The sequence below is a fragment of the Zootoca vivipara genome, chromosome 3 (genome assembly GCF_963506605.1).
Source record: "Zootoca vivipara chromosome 3, rZooViv1.1, whole genome shotgun sequence".
In the NCBI taxonomy this organism is placed as follows: domain Eukaryota; kingdom Metazoa; phylum Chordata; class Lepidosauria; order Squamata; family Lacertidae; genus Zootoca; species Zootoca vivipara.
In genome coordinates, this window is record NC_083278.1 from 312,068 (window position 1) to 332,327 (window position 20,260).

At 47.1% G+C, this 20,260-nt stretch overlaps 1 protein-coding gene and 1 long non-coding RNA gene across 3 annotated transcripts in view; both read left to right on the plus strand.

The window, feature by feature from the left end:
- Positions 1-1,625, plus strand: part of LOC132591865 (uncharacterized) — a 40,120-nt gene extending 38,495 nt beyond the window's left edge. The window contains exon 6 of the long non-coding RNA XR_009557267.1: positions 1,607-1,625. This is a non-coding gene — a long non-coding RNA (uncharacterized LOC132591865). The remainder of the gene's footprint in view (positions 1-1,606) is intronic.
- A 9,241-nt stretch (positions 1,626-10,866) lies between these two features.
- TRAM2 (translocation associated membrane protein 2) overlaps positions 10,867-20,260 on the plus strand; it is a 47,603-nt gene continuing 38,209 nt past the window's right edge. The window contains exon 1 of one of the 2 annotated variants that reach the window (XM_035110404.2): positions 10,867-11,180. In XM_035110404.2, coding sequence (XP_034966295.1) covers positions 11,061-11,180 — 120 coding nt within the window. In that variant the 5' untranslated portion in view covers positions 10,867-11,060. The remainder of the gene's footprint in view (positions 11,181-20,260) is intronic. The other variant, XM_035110402.2, reaches the window with a different exon arrangement.

Below are 20,260 nucleotides of genomic sequence, written 5' to 3' on the forward strand. Positions count from 1 at the left end.
AGGTTCTACGTTCCAATAGAAAAACTGCCATTGATTTAATAGGTTTGGACTGTATCACTTGGATTTTTTTTAGATTTCTTTAAATTGGCCAGACATGGGAAGAGAAGGTGACCTCTGGAATTATATTGTGAGATGTGAAGGTGGTTGTTTTTTTAAACAAACAAAAAACAAGGCCCATAGAAGACAACTACACACTTGGGTACAAGTGGCCATTCGGGGCAGAGGGGGACTCTGTCTTGTCTCCCACCCAGCAGACACAGGCGGAAGTTCTTACTTGGAAGTAAGAAAGAGAGATTTGTTCAGGCAAGTATATTGGGCCTCGACAGAAGACACAAAGATGTCCCAAGAGGTTTCCCCGCACCTCCTGCCAAGCTTTTAAAGACAAGGCATGCCTTGCTCACTTGCGAGACTCTCTTGCCTTGTGGGGAATATTGGGGTTGCAAGCAGGTGCTCCGTTGTGGTGGGTAGGTCTGCTCTCCTCTGTCAAGGAGATGCCTGGTTCTAGGCAACAAGACTGCACCCTCCTGCTCAGGCTCCTGTTCAGCTGATGACCTTTCCTGGTCAGCCCCTGCCTCCTGTGGCTGATCACAGCCCTCCCCAGCCTCCATGGAAGGGAGATTCAGCATCCCTCCCCTGCTTCAAAAGCAACTGAAGTCATAGAAAGGGGAGATCTCCTTTTCTGCAACCCAAGTTTGCCCAGTTCTGCCCTCTCCTCTTTCCTTCTCCAGCAAAGCCCGCCAACCCAAGGCTGATGCCAACTGAACAGCAGGACAGGCCACATTCACCCATGCCATTAATCTGTACTGCACAGGTTTTTTTAAAAACATGTGAAAGTATGTTTTAAAAACTGATTTAAACACCACAATAATCCCAAAATAAAATGGAATAATTCTGGAATTCCATTCGATGGGCCAATTCTGGCATGACCATTTTCAAAATCTACATACAGGAAAGATCTACAGAAGACTAGATTTCCATTCCGGTTCATAGTCCTTTTTTATTCCATTTCTAACCATTTCTTGTGTAGTCATTATATTCTTTTGCAGATTGAAAAAAATATATATTAATTTAAGCACTGACTCTATACTGAGCATGAGTGCAACCCAGCCAAAGTTATGGACTTTTAAGATGCACTGGTATCAGTAAGACTAAATATGAGCTTAAGTCAATTATCCAAATCAATGGTGGGACATCAAAAGCCTTTAAATCATCAGAAGCCAGAATAAAATGGATCCTTTTTTAAATGGAGATACATCAACCCCAGACATGTGGTTAACTCTCTCAATGAAATATATGCTATTTTGAAGTGCTTACCTATGAATAAATTGTTTACAGACTGCCCAAATATTTAAAAATACATTGTTTTACTGTGGCTGAGACACATGAGTTGCCAGCTAATGTGTTATGTTTCTCTTGTGAATATAGGAGGATAGCAAAACAAACAAACAAAAACACACACAAAAACACCTAAAACACAAACATACCTTGCAGGAGGAATGGCCCCTTATTTGGGTGGCATGAAGTGCCTGTTAATTTCATAGATTTCATAGATATGATATATTTAAGAAGCACAGTCTCATTGTATCTGTGCTACTTTCCCTCCTAGTGCAATTTGAGTTCCAGCTGTACATCAGCCAGCATGAGGATTCTTTGGTTTTTTCTGCTTATCTTTTTCCTGTTCCAACCTGCCTACCTGGACAAATCAGGTAAGTGTCAAAAGGGTGCGAACTATACACATTTGCCATTTGCTCTGGTGTTTTCCCCCAAGGAAAAACTCATTTCCCTCTTCCGTATTATGTGTGTTTTCATAACCCTTCTCTCTGGAAATGGCCTGACAGGGTCATGTGGGTAATTGTCACCAAATTAATTCATAACTATTGCAGGGAGCTCCCAAGTGACAAGCAGGTTCCTCCTGCTTCTCTTGGTGTGGCAAACAATATATTTATTTATTTATGAGGACTGGCTCCTATTCGTCCCCTGCTCTTTTTAAAATTATTATTTCAAAAGGATAAACAACCACACAACTTTCCGACGACACCTGAAGACTGGAAATTGTGCCCTGGATTGGGAAGTTTTTAATGTTTGACATTTTAGAACATGAGAAGAGCTGTGCTGGATCAGACCAAAAGCCCATCTAGCCCAGCATCCTGTTCTCAAAGTTGCCAATTAGATGCCTCAATGGGAAGTTCACAAGCAAGATATGAGCACAACACACACACACACACACACACACACACACAATTTCCAGCAACTGGTGTTCAGAGAAACACTGCCTCTGATATTGGAAGTAGTAGATAGACTAGTGTTGGCTATTGATAGCCTTGCCGTCCATCTGATTTGGTGGCCATCAGTACAGCTTGTGACTCAGAAGTCCCCCTGTAGCCATTGGGACTTACTCCCAGGTAAGAGCGCAAAGGACTGCAGGACTGTAAACCATATTACATAATGCAGAGCACCTAGAGTATTGTTAGCTATCTGAAGATGACGAAACAAGAGCAATGTGTCAGAAGTTAATTATAATGAGGGCTTAGCATTGCAGATGGGCCATTCAGTTATTAGAAGCAGGGAACTGGCAATGGGTATTATTATTAATTTTTTAAAAAGTAGCATTAAACTGATGGAGGGGCAGGAGTAGAGTGTGACGTTTTGGTGCTGATGATAAAAATGCATGAACTGACCCTCCACAAGTCACCTGTCTGCAAGCCCCCTATGCTGCTCGATGCCCTCGCTCTTAGGCATACCTGCCAAGTTCCTGCCGAAAAAATAAGGGATCGGCAGACCGGAAGTCGCGCTGCGGCCATTTTGGAACTGGGCAGAGCAGCATCGAAAGTCGCTTCTGAGCATGCTCCGTCCAGTTCCAAAATGGCCGCCGCGCCAGAAATTGCTTCTGCACATGTCCAGAGACTCCAGACATGTGCAGAAGAAGCCTCCCCCGGCCGGTAAGTAAACCAGGAAAAAAGAAAAAAAATCTGCTTTTCCAGCTGGGAACGGCTGGAAAAACGGGGGTTACCCGGGGAATACGGGAGACTTGGCAGCTATGCTCTTAGGACGTGCACAAAAGGCGAGAAGAAGTGGCTCAAGAGCAAACTACAGCACCACGTTTCAATCTGGCTCAAATGCATGGGATGAATGAGCATCCCCTGCTCTCTCAGTACTCCAGAGCTGGGGAAGCCCACATCTGAAGGGCCACATGTTCCCAGTCCCTGCAATAATCAGCAACATTCGAATGGGTATGTTGAATGAGCCACCTCCACGAGAAAGCCTGCCTGTGGTGATTTATTGGTGAGGATTTATCCACACATGGAGGGGTGCCAACTTGAATAAAATATGGGGGGCAGGTAAGCCCTGCCTCGCATAATCAATCACATGGCACGGTGCGCGCACACCATTTGAATGGCAATGCCGATCAGCTTTGGGGGACCCGACCCCCTCTAATATTTTAGGGGGGGCGGAGTCCCATCGGCCCCTAAGTGTTGGCTCCTATGCACACATGGATGTCATTGCGTGATGCTGGAGACAAGAAGTGGTGAATATTCATCTGTTCACCAGTTCTTTGTTCGTGTGCAACATCGTGTGAAGGTCCCTCCTGGATAGTACCAGGATATAAACAGTGTTGTTGTGCACCTAAACAGCAGAGGAAAATCAGAATCCACAATAGTAAGCTGTGCAAACATTCCAAAAGAGCCTTCTTATAGATGTCCCCAGTATTGCTGAGAGTGCGTGTAGGGAGAATCGATTGGCAAGGATATTGATCTGCTGGTGCTTCCCCTAAGATCTCAGTCTATTGTATTAGAAGATTTATAGCAGTCCAGTTTGTGCATGTGTTATTTTGGTCTTCTCCAGCTTCGTATAATGTCTTCTGCACAGGAGTCAATAGCAGCACTGATAAGACTCACAAAAGTCTCATTTTCTCTATGAAGGCACAGGGCGATGTAGGAGACTGAAGGGAGTTTGCCGGCATACTCTCTGCCATCCTGTGGAAGTCTATGTTGGCCGATGCAACAATGGAATGGGAAATTGCTGTGTTGATGATGCTGAAGATATTCGGAGACACAGACAGTAGGACGCCTGCTGCAAACGGCAGCAAAGAAAGGGAGATATGCAGCCCAAAACAAGGCTTGTGGTTCTGGGGGAAATGCTTCAGTGGTCAGGGGAGAAAGTCTAATGGTTTACATGGTCATAAATAAATGCTGTTCATTATTATGAACATATACCAATATGTATTTGTGCAGTGTGTTTTTTGTTTTTTGATTGTCTTGATGAGTTCTCCAAAATTGCCAAAAGCGGTCTTTCAAAACCCTGAAGTCTTATACAAGTCTGCTATGGCAGACCATTGCATATGGAGATTGATATTACAGAACTGAAATTTGCATTGCGGACTGCTTCTATTTATTATACACTACTTTTATTGTAGAAAAGCTAGAATTATGGGGCCAAAACCCACAGAGCTTCAACACAGCTTTATGTGCTCCTAAAACATTTGCTATTGACAACTGTGGGTTGCACGTTTGTAGTCAGAATATGCTGGTTGAGATGCTATAGAATAGGATGCATTGTCATTGCAACAATGTAAGTAACGCCCCACCCCCCACCCCCACGCTTAAATTGAGTGCACAGCATTGTTCTGCTAGACGCTGCAATAAATCTGGTTGTCTTACCTTCACCATTTTTAGGATCATGGTGCACTGCAAACTATTTTGTTTTACCTCCTCTTTCTTCAGTAGTTGGGAATTGGCTTTATAGATCAAGTTTAGAATCCTGCAAATGATGTTTGAAATTTACTGCTTTGGAACAAAGCCTTTTTTGACCAGTATGCACCAACAAAAAATTGAGGCATGCTGCCGAGAAAGCTTACACACAATCTTATTTTATATATATATATAAGTTTTTATTGTTTAAAATAAAGAACACACATATTTACAACAAACCTTACACAAACATACATACATTACACAAATAAACAACTTTAAACAAACTCTCCATATCTAATACATCCATTACACACACAATCTTAATGTCCTGGGATTCAGCTTCATTAGGAAAGAAAAAGCATTTTATATGCTTTATAACACTGTGACACCAGATGGCGCTGTGGAGCTCAATCTGTCACCAATGTGAATGTGATTTTCCACTATGGCATGTCCAAAATCCAAAATCTGGCCCACCGGTCGGTTTAATCCGGCCCCTGTGGCAGTTTATTTCCTGCGGTAAAATCCTGAAAAACCCTCAACAACTTCAATCCTAAAAAAAGCTCAACAACTTTGGTTGGCCCTCACACCCCCTCACTTCATCAAATCTGGCCCTCTTTGGAAAAAAAGTTTGGACACCACTGTGGACTATGAGGTTGACATGTTCTTCTGAAACACTTTTTTGATGTGTCTAGATCCAGCCCTGGTTGATTAATGAGTTGGGATGGTTAAGATCCCAGCATCTTCTGGTCTTTACCTGGCTTCACTATTATAAAAAGCCTGGTTTCTTTTCAGGACCGAGATGTAGTCCAACCATTGAGTGTATCATTACATAATATGCTGGTATAGGATTTAAAACAAACTTGGAGTTAAAATCCACCCAGGCCTGTCACTTTCCCCCTTCTCAGCTTTTTGATGACATCACAGATCTCCTGTTCTGAGATGGGTTCTTCCATGAATTCTCTGTGCTGTTGACTCAAGGGTTTAAGTTTTACTCTGTTTAACCAGGGCTGGATCTATACACATCAAAAAAGTGTTTCAGGAAAATGTGTTGTGAAAATCACATTGGTGAAAGACAGGACTCCACCGCGCCATCTGTTGCCACGCATATAAAACACTTTTTCTTTACTAAAGTAGCCGAGTATCATTCTCAGTTGAAGGGTAGTCAGTATTATAGAAGTCACTATCAAAGCATGTAAATATTTTGTTTGTAGAAGCTGAGTTAGAAGTTAGAACTCTGCATATGTGGTTGTGTTCTTTCCCTTTATGTGTAGCGCTCACACCAAGAATCTAGAACTCTTATTACCAAATTTGGGCCATGGCAACAGAGATGTAATCAGTGTTCAAAGCTTGTAATTCGCAATGTGCTCTCCATGAATTTGTGCTATCTTTCCAAGGAAATAATTAATTTGAACAAAGCTAACTTGCATGAATTTTCTGGCTCTTTAGATATAATGCCTCTTTAATATTATGTCCTCTAAGGGCAGCTTTGAAAGAACCCCAAATCATCACTCCTGGTTGTCATTGGTCAGAAAGTAGCTATTAATTTCCCGTAGACGTCTGACCTTAATTCTCCTTTTGTAAAATTAAACCCAACACTGTGGGAAGTGTCTGCCCCAGAGAATGGCCTCTCCTGGCCCACCACCCACCCTGAGCCTCTGAGGGTGGACGAACCACCAATCTTGGCACCCAAGAGGGTCTGAAGGGAAGGAGTCAGCCTCTCAAAGGCTCGGGGCCTGAGTCATTTAGGGTTTTAAACAAGAATGTGAGCACTTTGAGCACAGGTGGCGCTGTGGTTAAACCACTGAGCCTAGGGCTTGCTGATCAGAAGGTCGGCGGTTCGAATCCCTGTGATGGGGTGAGCTCCCATTGCTCGGTCCCAGCTCCTGCCAACCTAGCAGTTCGAAAGCACGTCAAAATGCAAGTAGATAAATAGGAACCGCTACAGCGGGAAGGTAAACGGCATTTCCATGTGCTGCTCTGGTTTGCCAGAAGCAGCTTTGTCATGCTGGCCACATGACCTGGAAGCTATACGCCGGCTCCCTCGGCCAATAATGCGAGATGAGCGCGCAACCCCAGAGACGGTCACGACTGCACCTAATGGTCAGGGGTCCCTTTACCTTTACTCCTGATAAATGTCACCAACAAGGGTGACCAAGGTCGTTTCAGTGCCGTGACTGGGCCTGAAGCCAGACTAGAATGGATCCAAATAAACTTGCTTCAATACTAGGTTAAGATAACAAAAACTGGATTAAAGTATATATGAGATCAAGCCTTCTCATCGGTGATCACAAGACTGCTTAGAGATGCTTAAAATGCTAAGCGGTTTAAAAATTCTTTAAGATGAATAAAAGAAATAGCTCCTTCTGTCTCCTCTTTCGGATTGTACTTTTCCTGCACTTGGATGATAGTCAGGCAGAAGGTCAGGCTTTAAAAATCCCACTGTCTGGCTGGGTTGTGTTCCATTTCATTCACTCGATTCATCTGGTAGCCACTGGAGGGACCAGCAATACAAAGGCTGGCGCAGGATCATCACCAACCAGGCTTTTCCATATGAAAGAAGTAGGAAAGGGCAAGTTTCCAGCCTTGCTTAAACAGTTGCTACCACAGTAGAAGTATATGAAATGAAGGGGGAGGTAAAGATGCATTAATCAATTCTGGGGATCTGCCCATTTCACACTTTCTGCCATTTCACACTTTTCTTGCACTTTCCAGAAACAGCTGAAGACATTCTTGTTCCGGCAGGCTTTCTAAGCAGGATAACTGGGTGGGAGTTCACCCTGAGTGTCTATTTTGTATAGTTTTAGTTGGTGCTGTGGTTCAACCACTGAGCCTAGGGCTTGCTGATCAGAAGGTCGGCGGTTCGAATCCCAGCTCCTGCCAACCGAGCAGTTCGAAAGCACGTCAGAATGCAAGTAGATAAATAGGAACCACTACAGCGGGAAGGTAAATGGCGTTTCCATGTGCTGCTCTGGTTTGCCAGAAGCGGCTTTGTCATGCTGGCCACATGACCTGGAAGCTGTACGCCGGCTCCCTCGGCCAATAATGCGAGATGAGCGCGCAACCCCAGAGTCGGTCACGACTGGACCTAATGGTCAGGGGCCCCTTTACCTTTACCTTTTAGTTTCAAATGTAACAACTGGTTTTGATTGTAGGCGTTTAAAACTCATTTTTCCTGTTTCTATGGTACACTGCCTTGCTATGACTGCATATAAGGGGATTTGTGGGTTTCACAAGCATGATAATTGTTGGGCTTCAAGGGAATAGCTATGTGATATGTCATACCCCAGTGTTTATTATGAGTTTATTTTGGAGTTGATGGATACATGAACTTCTTTAAGGTGTTTCAAACTTTAGAGCAAATAAGGATCTGGGAACTAGTAAACTAACTTCAGTATCATGTATAGAGGGCTGCCAACTTGAATAAAATAGGGGGCAGGTAAGTCCTGCCCCTCGTAACCAAATACAAGACATGGTGCATGTACACCATCAACTTTGGGAGGCGGGTGGCCCCCTCAAATATTTTATTGAGGGCAGGCAAAGGGACCTCAGTCCCTAGGAGTTGGCTCCTATGCACGTATATAAGTATGTTTTATAACTTACGGTACACTTCCCCAGTTCCAAGCAGGGCTAGGCTGATACGTAATAGCTCAGGAATCCTGACTGTAACTCAGCCCAGATGACTACTCCACATAAATTCATCTTCACTGAATTTCTTAGCCTGCAGAGACTTCAAACACTCATACACTTCCCCCAAGGGGGAGAGTTTTTCTTTCTTAAAGGAATTGACAGAACACCAGCCCTTCGCTGAATTGTAAAATTATCTTTGTTGAAAGCAAAACATATCTCAGTAGATTAGTTGCAGGGCTGGCTCTAAGGCAAGGCTGGGTGGCGCAGGGCGCCAGGCGGCCAGGGGGGCGCCGCGCGGCTGTGCCCGTGGCAGCGGCGCTGCGCCCGCCAAACAGCCGTGGTGGGAAACGGGGCGGGGGGGGGGCGCTGGAGCGATCTTCGCACCATGGCGCCACGTCACCTGATATGCTTAAGACGGCCCTGATTAGTTGCATGATACAGAGTGGTGGTCCAGAATTTATTTTCAGAAATCTGACAGCTTAGCTATTCCAAGTTCAGGGTGGGAGACTTTAGGAGCTGGGATGGGTGCATTGTTAATTTCGTTGCTTTCCCCTGGCCTGTACAATTGCTTAACTTACTGGGCTTCACCCTATACAGAGCCGGTCCACCCACGAGGCAAGGTAAGACAAATGCCTCAGGCGGCAGGATCCACAGGGGCTGCATATCCAGTTTGGCTTGAGATCACTGTTATTTTTCTCTCCCTTACTTTTGACCCAGATACTCTCAATTTGGCTTTGAAGTTTTAAATCCTGGATCTCTTCACAGGTATACACATCCCTGACATATAACGCTCCTCCTCCTTTCCTGTTTGGTCTATTTCTCTGAAATAGATTGTATCCCTCTATTACTACATTCCAATCATGAGACTCATCCCACCAGGTTTCAGTGGTGCCTATTATGTCATATTTAGTTTGCTGTACCAAGAGCTCAAGTTCATCAACTCTTGAGAAGGTTTAAGTATGTAAAAAAAACACAACTGGTGACAGGCTACACATTTTTAACGCTAGCTTGTGCCACAAGCAGCTAGTTGTTTCTAAAAAACAAGACACTACTGTTTGTGTACCTATATGCATCACAGACTGGGACCCAGGTGGCGCTGTGGGACCCAGGTGGCGCTGTGGGCTTGCTGATCAGAAGGTCGGCGGTTCGAATCCCTGGTTGCTCGGTCCCAGCTCCTGCCCACCTAGCAGTTCAAAAGCACATCAAAGTGCAAGTACTATAGATAAATAGGAACTGCTTCGGCGGGAAGGTAAACGGCGTTTCTGTGCGCTGCTCTGGTTCGCCAGAAGCAGCTTTGTCATGCTGGCCACATGACCCGGAAGCTGTCTGCGGACAAACACCGGCTCCCTCGGCCTATAGAGCAAGATGAGCGCTGCAACCCCAGAGTCGGACACGACTGGACCTGATGGTCAGGGGCCCCTTTACCTTTACCTTTTACAAACTAGGGACCCAGGTGGCACTGTGGGTTAAACCACAGAGTCTAGGGCTTGCTGATCAGAAGGTCGGCGGTTCGAATCCCTGTGACGGGGTGAGCTCCTGTTGCTCGGTCCCAGCTCCTGCCCACCTAGCAGTTCGAAAGCACATCAAAAGCGCAAGTAGATAAATAGGGACCGCTCCGGCGGGAAGGTAAACGGCGTTTCCGTGCGCTGCTCTGGTTCGCGAGAAGCAGCTTTGTCATGCTGGCCACATGACCCGGAAGCTGTCTGCGGACAAACGCCAGCTCCCTCGGCCTATAGAGCGAGATGAGCGCCGCAACCCCAGAGTCGGACACGACTGGACCTGATGGTCAGGGGCCCCTTTACCTTTTTATGCATCACAGACTGCCACAGCCAATTGTGCTGAAATTTAATACAGTATTTCTTAAAAGTCTCTCGACAATGCCCACCCATTAGGTATGTGCAATCCTGTGCACCTTGGAGTAAGCTCTGCAGAGAGCAAGGTGGGATCTACCTGTGTGTGTGTGTGTGTGTGTGTGTGTGTGTGTGTACACCACACGCGGGCACACACAAAAACACAATTGAGAGCCACGGCGTCCCGGCAGACAAGACAAAGGCCAGCTCAGTCCAGGAGCTTCTCTTTCTTTCTTTCCTTCTTTCTTTTTCTCTCTCTTTCCTGCAGAAGTTCTAGTTACTGAGTCGAAACAAAATAAAATATCTGACGAAGTGTATCTGACGAAGTGTGCATGCACACGAAAGCTCATACCAAAATAAAAACTTAGTTGGTCTTTAAGGTGCTACTGAAGGAATTTTTTTTATTTTCTTTCCTGCAGAAAGGACTAAAAAAGCGAAAAAGCCCGAAGGCGCTTGCCTTGGGCGCAAAGTCCGCGGGTGTCTCGCGCGCGCGCCCCGAAGCCAACGTGGCCGGAATTGGGATCCGCGGGATGATGCCACGACGCCAGGCCGCCGGGCGAAGGCAGAGCGGCCTCCGGGACGCGGCGGGGTCTGCGCGGCGCAGCAGCAGCAGCAGCACTCGGGCCGCCTCCCGGCCCGCCCCCGGCGGACGCCCGTCCAGGCCGAGGCCGGGCTAAGGCAGGCGGGCGGGCGGGGCGGAGGAGCCCGGCAGGCCGGCAGCAGCGAGAGGCGCGCCTGCGCTGGGGGGCCGGCCTGTGCCTGGCCCGCCCGCCCGCCAAGTTGTCCGAGGGGCCGCGGAAGGAGGAGGAGGAGAAGGAGAAGTTGGCGTGGCGGCCGGGCGGAGGCTGAAGGGGCGGCGGGGGCCGCGCTGCTGGCGGGTTCCGCGCCGGCCATGGCGTTCCGCAGGCGGGCCAAAAGCCACCCGCTCTTCAGCCAGGAGTTCCTCATCCACAACCACGCCGACGTGGGCTTCTGCCTGGTGCTCTGCGTCCTCGTCGCGCTCATGTTCGAGGTGAGCCGCCTTCTTCGCCCACGTCCCACGGGCTCCCCTGCGGCCCCGACGGAGGAGGAGGAGCCCCTTCCGAAGTGAATGCCACTCCTCGCGCTGTCCCGGCCCTTTCCTTCTCTGGGACACATGTCCCCCCCTCCCCGGCAACCCCCCCCTCCTCTTTCCCACTTTTCCTTAAGCACTCCGATTCACGGGGGTCCCAATCGGAGTATCCCCGTCCGCTTCCGACGGCGCTCCCTCTCTCTCCCTTTCTGCTTCGGAGCTCGGCGCCCCCCGGAGCCCTCGAGCTTCCATCCTGCACTCTCATCCCCGCCCGGTCCTGCTGGCGGGGCCGCCGTCCAGGGGTCAGCTGTGCCGGGCGGCTGGCCAGGCCCCCCGGCGCTGGCTCTTGGCGAGCTGCCGCGCAGGAGGAGACCCGTCGGGGGCCCCGCCTCTCTCGCCCGCCTGGCCGCGGCGGGAAACGCGGCCTCCTCCTCCTCCCACCCGAGGCAGGCGAGGAGACTGCTTCCCAGACGGCTTGGAGAATATGGACCTCGGCGGGGCGGGGCACGTGGAACAGAGGAAGCTGCCCATACCGAGTCGGACCCTTGGGGTCCACACCAACTGGCAGAGGCATCGCTCGGCTCCCTCGGGCCCTTGGCAAGGAATCATGGAATGGTAGAGTTGGAAGGGACCCGAGGGTCATCTAGTCCAACCCCCTGCAATTCAGGAATATCAACTGAAGCATATATGACAGATGTATCCATGTGGAGAGGTGCAATTACTAGCCCCCCTGGGCCTGCGCCTTGGGGGGGGGGCAATCTGGCTAACCCCACAGGCACACACCTTTCAGCCACTGCCTGCTTCAGCAAGCCACTGCCCCTGTTTCCTTTCCCTCCACCTCTGGGCAGTGGGGCCCAATCCAGCAGCACTTGCAGCTCCCAGTTTTGGCTGCTGCTCTCTCTATACCTGCCTGCATTTTTCAAGGCAAGGGAGCAGCAAGGAGGAGGAGCAGAGTCTGCTTTTACTCAGAGCAGTTGGTTGCCTTTGGTTGGCAGGTTGAGGAAGATGGGGCTCTCTGTGTGTCCCCCCCCCCCCCGAAACGACCCATTGAGAAAGAGAGCGCAGAGGGTGAGCGAGGAGGAAGGCACCTGGGATCTGGCGATATCCTCCCTGCTATGCAGCCCAGTGGAGAAGGACAAGAGAGGGAAGGAAACAGAAGCTTCTGCTTAGTCTTCCTGGCATAGAACAGCAGGCACAATCACCACGTCAACCTCACATCTCCCCCCCCCCCCCGGCCGCCCGAGCATCCTGGACCCTGTGCTGTTCCGGAGACACACTTTGCTCATCCTTGTATAACTTCAATTCCCTTTTGCTAATTGGCGGGTGTTTAAGGCATCCCTTTTAATACCGAAGTGTTTGCCTACTCTGCAGATAATTCTTTTTCTCTTAGCCTCTTCTTACCTGTGGGTGTCGTGTTCCTTTTAGTTTTCCTCTGAAATCTCTCATCAGTGTCCAGGAGCAGGCAGAGAGCATTGCTATGCTGGAGCCATAGGATTTATGCCACACTTATCACTATAACATGGAATAGCCCTATCAAACTCCCACCACTTCAGTCCCTAGACCTGTTCTTATGTCACTGTCTGGTTGCATGATCCATGCACTTTCTAACATGGTTCCATGGAAACCTTTGCATCCTCTGAAGTTGTTCAGAGGTTTCTCAGCGAGAGCATTAATAATGAAACCCCTGCTCCCCTGGAATTCTGATTGCTCCCTACAGCCATTGGGGTTGCATTCTGCAGTGTGTTCTTGTAGCATCTTTTGTGAACTCTGTGCCTTAGGACATTCCCAGATTCCTGAGCAGATAAATGAACATGGAAGAGATTCCTTGAGGCTAAAAAGTTTCTGAACCACAGGGCTCTATCTCCACCCCTTTACATGAGGGAGCAACTGTTTGGATAGCCCTCTCAGAGGGGGGGGTGTGGGGGTGTGGGTGTGAAGTGAGAAATGTGGAAAATATTTGCTAATGTATGGTGCTATCCAAGAGAGCCTTGCATCGTTTACCTCATGAGGACACTTAACAGCTTTCTTTTTCTTCTTGGGCTAATGTGGAGTAATCTCATGAATTACTGACATGGATTAGAATAATAGCATCACAGACAAATATGCACTGGAAAAAATGGGGCAAAGTCATTATTTCACTCCGTAATCCAGGCATCCCCAAACTGCGGCCCTCCAGATGTATTGGCCTACAACTCCCATGATCCCTAGCTAACAGGACCAGTGGTCGGGGAAGATGGGAATTGTAGTCTAAAACATCTGGAGGTCCGAGGTTTGGGGATGCCTGCCGTAATCCATAGCCACCCTTCATTCACTATGCAGTAAAAATGGATGTTCAAAGCATTTAAGAAATGGTTTTCATTAAGCAATGGTGAGAGAGGGTCCTCAGAAAATGCAAGACTGTGTTAGGAAGCAGGTCCTTTTATTGGTATCCTACTTTGGGGGGGGGGGTGTCTCTGGGCTACCTCATCTCTATGTTGTTGCTCACTATGCCTGCAGCCAGGCAACCTGCCTGCCCTCTGCACAAGCAGGGACAAACCAGGTCGATTCTTTTTGTCTTCTGTTGTCTTTTGTACGTCTGCATATTGCAGGTGTAAATTGGTGGCATGCTGTCTCCACCCATAGAGCTGTGTTTGCTTTATCTCTCCACTGCACAGTTCAAAGTGTTGGTGCTGACCTTTAAAGCCCTGAATGGCCTCGGTCCAGTATACTTGAAGGAGCGTCTCCACCCCCATCGTTCTGACCGGACACTGTGAGGTCCAGCTCCAAGGGCCTTCTGGCGGTTCCCTCGTTGCGAGAAGCCAAGTTGCAGAGGGCCTTCTCGGTAGTGGCACCCGCCCTGTGGAACGCCCTCCCATCAGATGTCAAAGAGAAAAACAGCCACCAGATTTTTAGAAGACATCTGAAGGCAGCCCTGTTTAGGGAGGCTTTTAATGTTTAATAGATTAATTTATTTCATTTTTCTGTTGGAAGCCACCCAGAGTGGCTGGGGAAATCCAGCCAGATGGGCGTATAAATAATTTATTATTATTATTATTATTATTATTATTATTATTATTATTATTATTTACTGTTGTGTAGGTGGTTTTCCTTGGGGAGTGTTGTGAACGGTCATGGTTGCTGTGGCATTGCTGCCGGTCCAGCGATGGTGCATTCTCATGCTTGTTTGATGTCCCAAATGTTTACATGTTCGATTTGTGGGATCATGTAATTGGGACAGTGGCTTCCTGTGAGCTTGATTCGCTGCTGCAGCACACAGCCAGAGCATGTGGCAGGTATGGCAGGAAAGGTGCAAGAACTTTGTTCTTTTTTCATATAACCATACAACAGTAGAGTTTGAAGGGACCCCCAAGACTCTTCTAGTCGAAGCCCCTGCAATGCAGAAATCTGAACTAAAGCATCCATGAGAGATGGCCATCCAAGCTCTACTTAAAAACCTGCAAGGAAGGAGAGTCAGCACCTCCCAAGTGAGTCTGCTCCACTGCTGAACAGCTCTTACTGTCAGAAAGGTCTTCCTGATGTTAAGTCGGAATCTCCGTTCGTGTAATTTGAATACATTTGTCTGAGTCCTACCCTCTGTAGCAGGAGAAAATAAGCTTGCTCCATCTTCCATGTGACAGGCCTTGAGATATTTGAAGATGGCTCTCATATCTCCTCTCAGTTTTCCAGGCTCAGCATACCACCTCCCTTAACCGTTCCTCATAAGGCTTGCTTCAGACCCTTGATCATCTTGGTTGCCTTCCTCTGCGCATGTTCCAGCTTGTCAGCATCCTCCTTAAAATGTGGCTCCCAGAACTGGACACAGCATTACAGGTGTGATCTGACCAAAGCACAATAGACAATTACTATTGATTTGGACACTTTACTTCTGTTGATTCAGCCTAGAATAGTGTTAGCTTTTTTTTGCTGCTGCATCACACTATTGACTCATGTTCAGCTTGTGGTCCACCAAGACCCCTCGATCCTTTTCACATGTCCTGCTAGTAAGCCAGGTGTTCTCATCTTATACTTGTGCCTCTGGATCTTCCTGCTTAAGTGCAGAACCTTACATTTGTCCCTGTTGAAATTCATTTTGTTAGTTTGGGTGCAGTTCTCCAATCTGTTAAGGTCATTGTGAATCTAGATTCTGTCTTCTGCGGCATTTGCTACCCCTTCCAGTTTGGTGTCACCTGTAAATCTGATGACCACCATCTGTAGGGCACTTGTATGGTGAGCACATCAAACTCGTAAACTCGTGATGTGGACTGTATTATGCTGATATTACCCACTCATGTTGTACTGATAGAACTGCTATATACCCTGTTTCTCATATTTTAAGAAATACCCATAAAATAAGCCATAGCAGGATTTTTAAGCATTCAAGGAATATAAGCCATACCCCGAAAATAAGACATAGTGATAGGCACAGCAGCAATACCGGCCATGGCAGGAGGAGGAAAAATATAAGACATCCCCTGAAAATAAGCCATAGTGTGTTTTTTTGAGGAAAAAATAAATATAAGACATGTCTTATAATATGAGAAACACGGTATATATATATATATATATATATATATATATATATATATATATATATATATATATGCCTGACCCCACAATATGCCTTCCCTAGTCTGTAGGAGCACTGGAGATGATCCTGTGCCAGAGATCAAAATTGCACCCAATCTGTAATTTAGTGGGGGGGGGGAGCCAAACACATCTTCCTTACATGTTCCTTGGCCTTCTTTTAACATGTATGAACAGAATTGATTTCCCTTTTTCATTCCCAACCCTCCTTATTCAAGCTTTGCACATTTCATGGCTGCTTTCCTTCCTTGGAGATGGTGTTCCTTCCCTGCTGGAAATGTGAACTGGGTAGCAAAGGACCCTCCTCTCTGTGTAAGGGATGCCTAAAGCCAGACTGACACCCCCAGCCTTTAGTTCCTTGCTTCCCACCTCCTGCCCAGTGGAGCCCAGGGAATGTTTTGCTGCTGCCAAGACATGAACGTCCTCTGTCTGATTCCTGCGCAGGCCTGCCTTTTTGTGGTGTACAGCTGGAGGGTTTCTTTCAGAACTTCAGACTGTCCCAAATTCCATCCCTCTAACGAGATTTGGGTAGTTGTGAATGGAGGCTTTCTTTCTCCCCCCTCCCTCTTCCGCCCCAGGCTTGGGGGGGGGGGTTTCCTTCCAAGGTCTTTCTCCCTGTCGCTCCAGGCAGTTCCCCCCTCTGCAACCCTGGCACTTTGCACAGGAATGCCAGGAATGCCGAACTCCTCCTTCGCCTCTTTCTTCCCTCCCTAGTTTGTAGGCAAGGGAGGGCAGATGGGGGGGCACACTTGCAAAACTCTGACGTGGAGTCTGGCTGGCGTGCGTGCGTGTGTGTGTGTGCACACATCTGTGGCTCAGTCGAGAGTGTGATTGAGAAGCTGAGTTAACAAAAACAAAAACCCAGGAAAAACCCAAAGCCCAACCTTGTCTCCTTGCTCCTCAGTGCCACGTTTCACTTTGTGCTAGCAAATTGGAGAAGAGAGACTTCCCGCTGCATTTTCGTTCCCATTCGTTTCATTTAACAAGTAGTTTCCAGTACACAGAAACATGGGTGACTTGATGGGAGGAAGGTGATATTGGGGGGAGGGATGGGTGCCATAGCTGCCAAGTTATCCCTTTTTTAAAGGGAAATTCCCTTATGCTGAATAGGCTTCCTCATGAGAAAAGGGAAAACTTGGCAGCTATGATGGGTGCTGCTGATTTAATTAGTCAGAAATCCCAGCTGGTAAGGAATACAAATTCCAAAACTGACACACAAATGCTGCTGTTGCCGGCAGGCTACAAGATTGGCAGCGGGCTTCTCACTGAAGATTCCCAGAGCCTGATTTCCTGTGAACCAGACAGCTTGTGACTCTTGCTTAGATTAGGGCTCCTCTCTGTTAAAGGGGGAACATCTGAGTTCCCTTGAGAAAATTTTGCAAGGACAAAGACATGAGAAGGTAACTCCATGTTGCCTGGAGTTGACCTTTAGTTGCTTGCGGTTAGGTGAAACCTGCCCATTTAAACTTTGAGATTCCTCTCTTTGTGCTGGCTGATAAGTCATGTGAGTTAGCTCAAGGTAAATAGTTGGCCTCTTTCCGCTCCCCCCCCTGCTCCTGCCCCCACAAAAAACGACTAGTGCTTGACTTGCAGTAAAACAGCTTTCACAGTAACAGGTAGGTAGCCATGTTGGTCCGCCGTAGTCGAAACAAAATAAAAAAGTAGCACCTTAGGGACCAACTAAGTTTGTCATTGGTATGAGCTTTTGTGTGCATGCACACTTCTTCAGAAACACTGAAACCTTTCACAGTAGAATGATCTCAGCTGCAGAATTTTTGAGTTGTAAATCAAGAGCCAGGGTTAGATCCAAGTTCAAGCTTCTGTATGTAACAGTGGTCTGCCTTGCAGGATTATGGTTAGGTGCAAACGCAAACACTTCAATGTTTTAAAAGGCGATATAGTGCATTGCATATTTAAAAACGAAAAATCCAGGTAAGACCAAGATTCGCCCTTTGCTGGATGGGATTTCACTCTCCTTTGGATTGCGTCTACAGCTTCGGGTGCTTTTAGATCCACACTGCTGGGGATGCCCAGATATCCACATCCACCACAGCTGGATGTGTCCTTGGCCAGTTTTTGCTGGTCAAGGTGGGGACAAGAACACCAGCGACTCACAAGACAAGCAGAAGCTTTAGCTAGAGCCAATGATTTTCATAACACAGTGCACAATTTTGATGCTGCATAGAAGAAGAAAATGGTGGTGTTCCCCCCCCCCAGATTTATTCATTCCTATTTAATCCAGAAGAAAAACATGCTTTCTTCTCATTTGGCACCACTGCACAACACTAAATACATTGCTTAATAAGTGGTCACTTGTGGTTTTCATTGGATGCCTTCTGTCAGCTAACTGGTTTCTTTCCAGTGGATGCAATTTATCGGTCCTACCTGTGTTGTTTTCCTTGGACAAGGATTGTCATCTGTGTCCTTACAAGGTTGGTGGGCGCATAAATTTGCTCACAAAAACTTGCATTTTTGTTGCCTTTTCTTAAGAAAAAATTCGTAATTTGATTTGCACAGTGTTAGAGGTGGAACTGCAAGAAGATACACGTGCAGGTGCTCTTGTTGTTGTTGTTTAGTCGTTTAGTCGTGTCCGACTCTTCGTGACCCCATGGACCAGAGCACGCCAGGCACTCCTGTCTTCCACTGCCTCCCGCAGTTTGGTCAAACTCATGTTCGTAGCTTTTTCCTAGATGGGGAAACAGGAACAAAATACCGCAGAAACTGAAATCGGAATGCACCAGCATAGTAAACAAAAGGAGGAGTTAATCCACCATGCAGAGCCTTCTACTCCTGTGGTTCTTGGGATTGAGATTGTTGCATTTGTTGAACATGTTGAATGCTTAAGGCATTGATATGTTGACCTGTGCCATAGGTTGTTTAGCTTCTGCTTTAAAACAAAACAAAATAAAGTGACTAGCTTTTTTATTTACAAACATACAAAAGCAAAATGTGCAGTCGGTATTATGCCCAATGACCTAATACCAAGGAAGGCTGAAATACTGCATGTGTGTGTGACTTGCTTCTGAGTAGACATGTATAGGATTGCATTGTATTCCTCCTTTGGCATTTTAGCCAGTGAGTGCAAATGCACAGGAACGCTTGTGAGAAGCAAGGCTAGGGCCGGTATGTGCAATGGCAGGGGGCTCAATTTCTCTCCATTGCATGAATGTGTCAATAATTGCAGTATTTCTCTTCAGTCTCTCTTCGCTTGCTTCTCACTTTGGTCCAGCTGGCAACAGCTGCCTTATTTTCCTGGCTCTCAGGGTGACCATTGGTTTTCTTGTCCTGCAAAGTAAACTTTTGGGCATATGCCATTTTTCTTTCTGGCTTGAGGTGGACCCTCAACCCTCACTTTCACTTGCTTACTTTTTATATTTATATTTATATTTTACTTATATTTAGCAATAGAAATCACTCAGGCCTTTCTCTTTACCATTTCCATTATTGAGAACTGGGGTAGGGGTGCAAGAAAATTATTGCCTAAATGTCTCCTTATTTTCTGGTGATTTCCCCCTAAAGTAGCATAAGAGGAAGGAGTGGAGCAGATGGCAGGGAGTTCTTACTCATGAGAAGCTGGAGCTGCCAAATGTAGTGTGCTTTGAAGGTACATGGAATCTTTGGCGAGGAGCTGATTGCTCTACATTTGCCTTTCCTGTTTGTGGGAAACTTTTTAACCTACAGTGGTACCTCTACTTACAAATTTAATGCGTTCCGAACACACATTTGTAAGTCGAAAAAATGTGCAAGTCAAATCCCATAGGAATGCATTGGGAGAAAAAAATTGTAAGTAGAAGCAACCCTATCTAAAAATTCGTAACTAGGAAAAATCCTATCTAAACAGCATCCAAGATGGCGGACGGAGCTCCATTCATAAGTAGAAACATTCGTAAGTAGAGTTATTCGTAAGTAGAGGTACCACTGTACTAGGTTGTTTTCTCTCTCTCTCTCGCGCGCGCTTTTTTCATGTTAGGCTGTATTTGTTTTAAAGCAGAGGTGACTTACCCGTGGCCTTCCAGGTGTTGCTGAAAGCTACAGTTCCCATCTGCCACAGGAGTGATGGGAGTTGTAGTTCAGCAGCCTCTGGAGGGCTACAAGTTCCTTACCCCTGTTTTGAAGAGTAAAAAGGTAAAGGGACCCCTGACCATTAGGTCCAGTCGTGACCGACTCTGGGGTTGCACGCTCATCTCGCATTATTGGCCGAGGGAGCCGGCGTATAGCTTCCAGGTCATGTGGCCAGCATGACAAAGCCGCTTCTGGCAAACAAGAGCAGCACATGGAAACGCCGTTTACCTTCCCGCTGTAGCGGTACCTATTTATCTACTTGCATTTTGAGGTGCTTTCGAACTGCTAGGTTGGCAGGAGCTGGGACCAAGCAACGGGAGCTCACCCCGTCGCAGGGATTCGAACCACCAACCTTCTGATCAGCAAGCCCTAGGCTCAGTGGTTTAACCACAGCGCCACCTGGGTCCCAGTTTTGA